The sequence below is a fragment of the Lipotes vexillifer genome, unplaced genomic scaffold (genome assembly GCF_000442215.2).
Source record: "Lipotes vexillifer unplaced genomic scaffold, Lipotes_vexillifer_v1.1 scaffold225, whole genome shotgun sequence".
Classification (NCBI taxonomy): Eukaryota; Metazoa; Chordata; class Mammalia; order Artiodactyla; family Lipotidae; genus Lipotes; species Lipotes vexillifer.
This window is the reverse complement of record NW_006787630.1, coordinates 2,662,531-2,669,256: the sequence shown is the minus strand read 5'-3', so window position 1 is coordinate 2,669,256 and position 6,726 is coordinate 2,662,531. Positions and strand designations below refer to the sequence as shown.

The window sequence follows — 6,726 nt, the reverse complement described above, 5'->3', positions numbered from 1 at the left end:
GGATGGACCCTGTGAACACGACGCTCAGTGAGAGAAGCCAGACACAGAAGGACACACAGAGTGTGATTCCATTGATGGGAAACGTCCAGAACAGGCAAATCCGCAGACAGACAGTGGGTTCCTGGTTGTCAGGGGCTGGGGAGGGGGTGGGGTGACTGCTGATGGGGTCAGGTGTTTTTCTGGGGTGATGGAATGTTCCAGATAAAAGTGAAGATCTCAAAACTTTGTGAACATACTAAAAATCACTGAATTATACACTTTAGATGGGTATATTTTGAAGCACATAAGTTATACCTCAAATTTTTTAAAAGTGCAAATGAAAGCATCATAACAGCTACCACTGGGACTTCCCTGGTGGTCCAGTAGCTGAGAGTCCACGCTCCCAACGCAGGGGTCCTGGGTTCAATCCCTGGTCAGGGAACTAGATCCCAAATGCCGCAACTAAGAGTTCACGTGCCACAACTAAAGATCCCGCATGCCACAACCAAAGATCCAGGGCAGCCAAATAAATAAGTAAATAAACTTTTTTTTAATTGTCTTAAAAAATAGCTACCATCATCACAATGTTCAAAAATTTACTAAGAACAAGAAAACTAGACCAATGTCTCTTACAAACAGAAACACACAACTCAACAAAACCCAAGCAAACTGAGTTCAACGACATACAGAGAACACTGCACACCAATGAGGAGAGGCTCAGAGCAGGGATGCAGCACAGGTGTGACACCCAACACAACCAACACAGCGACAGACTAAACACAAAACCCACACCAAAATCATCTCAGCAGGTGCAGAGACAGCACATAACAGAGTCCAACACCCTTTCATGATGAAAACACTCGACATATGAAGGCTGCAAGGAAACTTCCTGAAAAGGGCGTCCATCCAAACCCCAGCTACTGCCACCCCTGAGGCGAATGGCTAGCGCCTCCCCCAAAACCAGGGCACCGTCTCTTCACAATGTCGTCCTGGAGGAGGCAGCAGTCAGGGCAGGCAAGTAAAATAAAAGGAATCCAAATTGGAAAGGCAAGTCATGACCGGGGACACAGAGGATACTAAAGAATCCACTAAAGAAACCAGAACTAATAAATGAGTTCAGCAAGGCTGCAAGACACAAGATAACCTACAAAAATCAACTTTACTCCTATATGCTAGCAATGAACAATCCAAAAAGAAAATAAGGAAAACAATTCCATTTCCAATAGCACCAAAAAGAATAAAATACTTAGGAATAAAGGTAGCAAAAGAAATTCAAAACTAATACTCTGAAAAGTGCAAAACACATTGAAAGAAACTAAAGATCTACATAAATGGAAAGACATACTATATTCATAGCTCAAAAGACTATTGCTAAGATGTCAATACTCCCCAATTCATCTACAGATTCAACAAAATGCCTATCAGAAGCCCACCGGGCTTCCATGTAGAAACTGACAGACTCCAAAAATCATATGAAAACTCAGGGGACCCCAAACAGCTAGAACAATCTTGAAAAGGAAGAACACTTCCCAATCTCAAAAGTACTCCAAAGCTACAGTAATCAAAACAGTGTGGTGCTGACATAAAGCTAGATATTTAGATCAAATTAATAGAACTGAGAATTGAAACACAAACCCATATATTTACAGTCAAGCGAATTTTTAAAGGGGTGACAGAAAAATTCAATGCAGGATGAACAGTCTTTTCAACAAACAGTGCTAGGACAATTGGATATCCAAACGCAAAATAATAACATTCAACTCCTATCCTACACCGCACACAAAAACTCACTCAAACTGGATCAAAGACCTCAAATATAAGAGCTAACACTATAAAACTCTTAGAAGAAATCATAGAGATAAATCTTTCTTACCAGGCAATGGTTTCTTAGATAAGACACAAAAAGCATAATCAACAACAAAAAAAATAGATAAACTGGACTTCATCAAAATTAAAAATTTAAAAAGACAACTCACAGACCGGTAAAAGACATTTGCAAATTATACAGCCCCTTTCTAAAGGGACTAACAGGCAAAGTCTCTGAATAGACATTCCTTCAAGGAGATACACAAATGGCCAATCGGCAGGTGGAAGCAAAGCTCAGCATTAGGGACAGCAAATAAGCACATGTCAGACACCACTTCTGTGACCAGGAGGACACATGATATCAAGTGTGGGGGGAATGCAGGCACTTGGGGGGGGGGGACGGGCAATGGGACAGCGCAGGGACAACACCTGGGTGTCACCGGATGCCCCCCAACACTGACAAGGGAGACGCATGATATCAGGGGTGGGGGGAATGCAGGCACTGGGGGGGGGGGACGTGCAATGGGACAGCGCAGGGACAACACCTGGGTGTCACCGGATGCCCCCCAACACTCTATCCTGGCACAGGGTGACCATCAGTGAAGGCAGGTGAGAAAGCAGACCCGGCCCCGAGGCAGAGCACACACAGTCTACTCACCAGCCCCACTCCCCTCCGCCCATAAGGCACGGCCCCCAGAGGTCAAGGCCTTCCCTCTGCACTGACCGCCCTGATGTTCACACACTCCTGAGCCCTGACCATCCCTTTGGGGACTCCTCGCCGGGTTCTTCCGCATGACGCACACCACCTGGTTAACAATCTGCTTGTTTCTCTCTTCCAAAGCTGCCCTTGTCAGCCTGAACCATGGAGCCCCAGCCAGGGACCCAGGGGGGCAGAGGGAAAAGTTAAGCCTCTCCTACCTGAAACACCCAAGACAGACAAAAACACTCATCCATGCTGAGACCTGTTCACGAGTGTTCTCATCAGCATGACCCACAACAGCCAAAGGAGGGAAGAACCCAAATGGCCATCAGATGGAGTATTACTCAGCCAGGAAAAGAGCAGAAGCCCTGACACTCGCTACCACGTGGACAACCTTGAGAACACGATGCTCAGTAGAGAAGCCAGACACAGAAGGACACACAGTGTGATTCCATTGATGGGAAACGTCCAGAACAGCCAAATCCACAGACAGAGAGTCGGTTCCTGGTTGTCAGGGGCTGGGGAGATGGATGGGGGAGAGATGACTAATGAGTGCACAGTTTCTTTTGGGCTGGTGAAAATGTTCCAAAATTGACTGGTGATGGCTGCACAACTCTATGAATATACTAAGAACCACTGAATCGCACACATTAAAATGAATGAATTGTATAGTAAATGAATTATACCTCAGTAAAGCTGTTTACAAAAAAATATATATATAGAGAGAGAGAGAGAGAGAAAGAGAGAATACAATAGTTAATAAACTAAATTTTCAAATTTTAGAAAAAGAAGTTTAGTAGGAATTTCCACACTGATTTCCTCACTGGGTCCTCAAGAGGTTGTGTAATCATTTTCTTCATAAGACAAATAAGGGACCTGCAGCTTAGAGAGGTCAAGTCAGTCACCCACCGTTCCCAGCACCCTGGATGGTCCCGCCCAAGCCTAAGGCCCCTGTTTTGCCAAGGTGGGAGAAGGAAACGGATGAGGAGCTGACTTAAGCACGTTCTGGGTTAAAAAGTAAAAGAAGGAAAAAAAAAAAAGTGTTGGGGGCGGGGGGAAAGAAGGAAGGAAGACAGCATTCTACGGACTTGGTCCCAAAGGCGAGTGGGGTGGAGGAGGAAGCAAGCCCAGGGCGGGAAGGCTGGGCCCAGTGCTCAGACGGAGGCGCTGCTGGAAGAAGCAGAGCAGCGTCTGGTTCCGGCTCAGCCCTCCGAGCCTAACCCGCAGTGACGTGTGGGAGGCCACCCTCCAAGGTGGCTGCACCCAGGCACGCCACCCACAGGCGTTCCTCCACGCACGGGACACCGACATGCCTCCTCACTCTGTGCGAGGGCTGGGCCTGGGACTCTGGTGGGAGGGCTTCCACGTGACCCCCAAGACTAAGCTGTGAAATGCAGTGCAGTTCCCACAGCCGCCCATGCTGTGAGGAAGCACAAGCCACAAGGAGAGGCCACGCCAGCAGGCGGCATCACAGCCACACGTGGGCGAGCAAGCTTCCCTCCACTGGGGCTGGCTCAGCCCGGCCACCAACCAACCGCAACCACATGAGGGACCAGTCAGCCCTCAGAACCGTGACAGGTAATTAAAAACCGATGGCTGGGGCTTCCCTGGTGGCGCAGTGGTTGAGAGTCTGCCTGCCGATGCAGGGGACACGGGTTCGTGCCCCGGTCCGGGAAGATCCCACGTGCCGCGGAGCGGCTGGGCCCGTGAGCCATGGCCGCTGAGCCTGCCCGTCCGGAGCCTGTGCTCCGCAACGGGAGAGGCCACAGCAGTGAGAGGCCCGTGTATCGCAAAAAAAAAAAAAAACCGATGGCTGCTTTGAGGAACTGAGTGTCGAGGTGACTCATCAGGCAGCAGCGTTAACCAGAACCCCCACCCCCCGCCCACACCCAGCAAAGGTGCCTGGTCCCGCTGGGCCACCCAGCACTTCATCTCTGTCTGACCCCCTGTAGAGCACCCGCTCTGGGCTGGGAGGCAAGAGGCACTGGGTGCACAGCAGTCAATCGACAAACAGGTTCTGCCTGTCCAGTCTTGACGAGTCACCCATCTCGTTGGGGATACAGATAACAAACAAGCAGATGTGCACAGTACTGAGGGGAGAAAATGGGGGAGGGGGCCTGCACAACTAGGGGGGGCCTGTGTGGCCGTCTCCAGGCCAAGGCCTCCAGGTCAGCGGGGACGGCACCACACAGCGTGTCCCCGCAAGGCTGCAGACAGCACAGGGAAACAGAAGGAGCCCAGGGCGTGGGGAAGGGTGCAGGGGGAGATCCTCAGAGATCATGCCACCCGGCCAAGGGTCACGGGGAGGAGACGCGCTTTCCCCTGAGGACAACAAAAAGCCGTGTCTTTTAAGCACAGGACAGAGACGGGGGACTCAGGTTTGTCGAAGAGCAAGCTGGGATCCGCGAGGAAAGCAGCATGAAGCACCCCACCTTCTCTCACGGTGCTGCTGGCTACTTTGGCGGCATTTACTACACAAAAATCAGGCAGCTAATCCTGATCAAGCACTTACAGCTCGGTTACGAACCGCCATTTTTATCAGTTCAAGACAGTGACTGCACAAGGTTCAGCTTCTCTGTGCAAGCACGGAGCCATGATCTCATGAGACCTCCCCATCTCAGAGAGAGTGACCGACCCAAGGTCACACGGAGTAAGAGGCTCCAGAAATACAACGGGTCACCTGAGCAGAGGCTGGCCATGCCCACCACGACTGGAATTTGCACACCTGTTGTCCTTCACGGCCAGGCCCTAAGGGCCTCCCACGGAGCCAGGCATTCGGACTTTCTTTTAGGAAAACAACCCCAATTCACTCAACAGGCACCACCCCAAACTGGACACAGGACAACAGGGGCACCCTGGACACCCGGCTGCCGTGACACTGGGCAGGGCAGAGTCAACAGCCAAACCCCGCAGCGCTCGGGGCGGGCCGGCTGAGAGTCTGCCCCATCCACCTGTAACACGCAGCTACCTGCCAGGCCAAGACAGCTGGCCCCTGGGGCAGACGCACACACAGAACGCCGTGCCCCTGCTGGCACATCGGGAGACCCGGCTTCTGCCTCCGTCCCACAAGTCCAGCCACCACCCAGGAGGCCTGTTTCCCCAAACACCCTCTAAGGTAGGAAAGGTAGGAGAACTACTCTGGAAGGGCCCTTTGGGTCCAGCCACCCAGAGTAAGGCAGGAACTAGCTGGGGAGGTCTGGCCTTGGACTGAGATGCCCACACCCTTTTCGGCGCAAACGCAGGGCCTGTCGCTGCCTCTGAGAAGGTCACTGGTGGGAGAGTATGACCAGTCCTGCCCTCCACAACGTCCACCCACAGTGTGCCAAGATACAAACACCCAGTGTGGCCCCATAACCAGGCCGAGCATCCCAGGACCCGGCCGCACCTCACCGCGTGGGTGCCTGCTCCTCTCTGGGCCCGGGCGGCCCCACCCATTGGGTGAGGATCACTTGCTGAGTCCAGGGACCTTCTTGGCATCCCCAAACCGAACGTCTGCGCTAAGAGTCACGTTTGCTGAGTCCCTAATAGGTGCATTATTCATTTCGTCCTCACTAGGGCCCTATAAAGCGAGAGCAGGTTCGCACTGTTTTATCCGACATTCAAAAAAGCCCTCAAAGTGAAAGTTTGTCATCCCTGGTTTGACCCGCCACGAAGCTATTCAGTGTCTTGAATCCAACGATACCAGGTGAGTTTGCTCAAACATCACACCCCAAACCCTCAAATCCGAAACACTGAACTCCAACATCCAATTGGCCCCAAGGACTTGGGGTAAGGGGTCTTGGGCCCGCTTTCCGGACAGAGAGTAGGCTCGGAGAAGTAACTTCAAGCCGCCGGTAAAGGCAGCCCTACGCCCCCCGCGGGCCGGATCCGCGCCGTGAGGGCCCCATGTCAGAGCTCCAGTCCCGCCCGGAGTCCGGCGGGAGCGCGACTCCTTGGGGTCAGCGCCGCGGGGGTTGGGGGAGGGTGTCAGCGGGCTGGGGTCCGGAGGGAGCGCGACTCTGCAGGGCGAGCCCCGCTGGCGGGGGGAGGGGGGGTGGCCAGCGGGCGGGGGTCCAGCGGGCGAGGGTCTGGTGAGTCGGGGTCCGGAGAGAGCGCGTGCTCCGCTAAGTTGGCAGACGCGGGGCGGACGCCGGGGGCGGCGGGCGGGGGAGCGGGAAACCTCGGGCGCGCAACCCTTCCCCGCCCCCGCAGCCCCCTCCCCACCCCACGCCCCCGCCCCCCGCGCCACCCATGCGCGCTGC

General features: G+C 53.2%; 1 protein-coding gene across 1 annotated transcript in view; it reads right to left on the bottom strand.

Moving 5' to 3' along the window:
- MIER2 (MIER family member 2) overlaps positions 1-6,726 on the bottom strand; it is a 26,394-nt gene that overhangs the window by 14,546 nt on the left and 5,122 nt on the right. Inside the window, exon 4 of the mRNA XM_007460456.1 lies at positions 6,335-6,483. Coding sequence (XP_007460518.1) covers positions 6,335-6,483 — 149 coding nt within the window. The remainder of the gene's footprint in view (positions 1-6,334; positions 6,484-6,726) is intronic.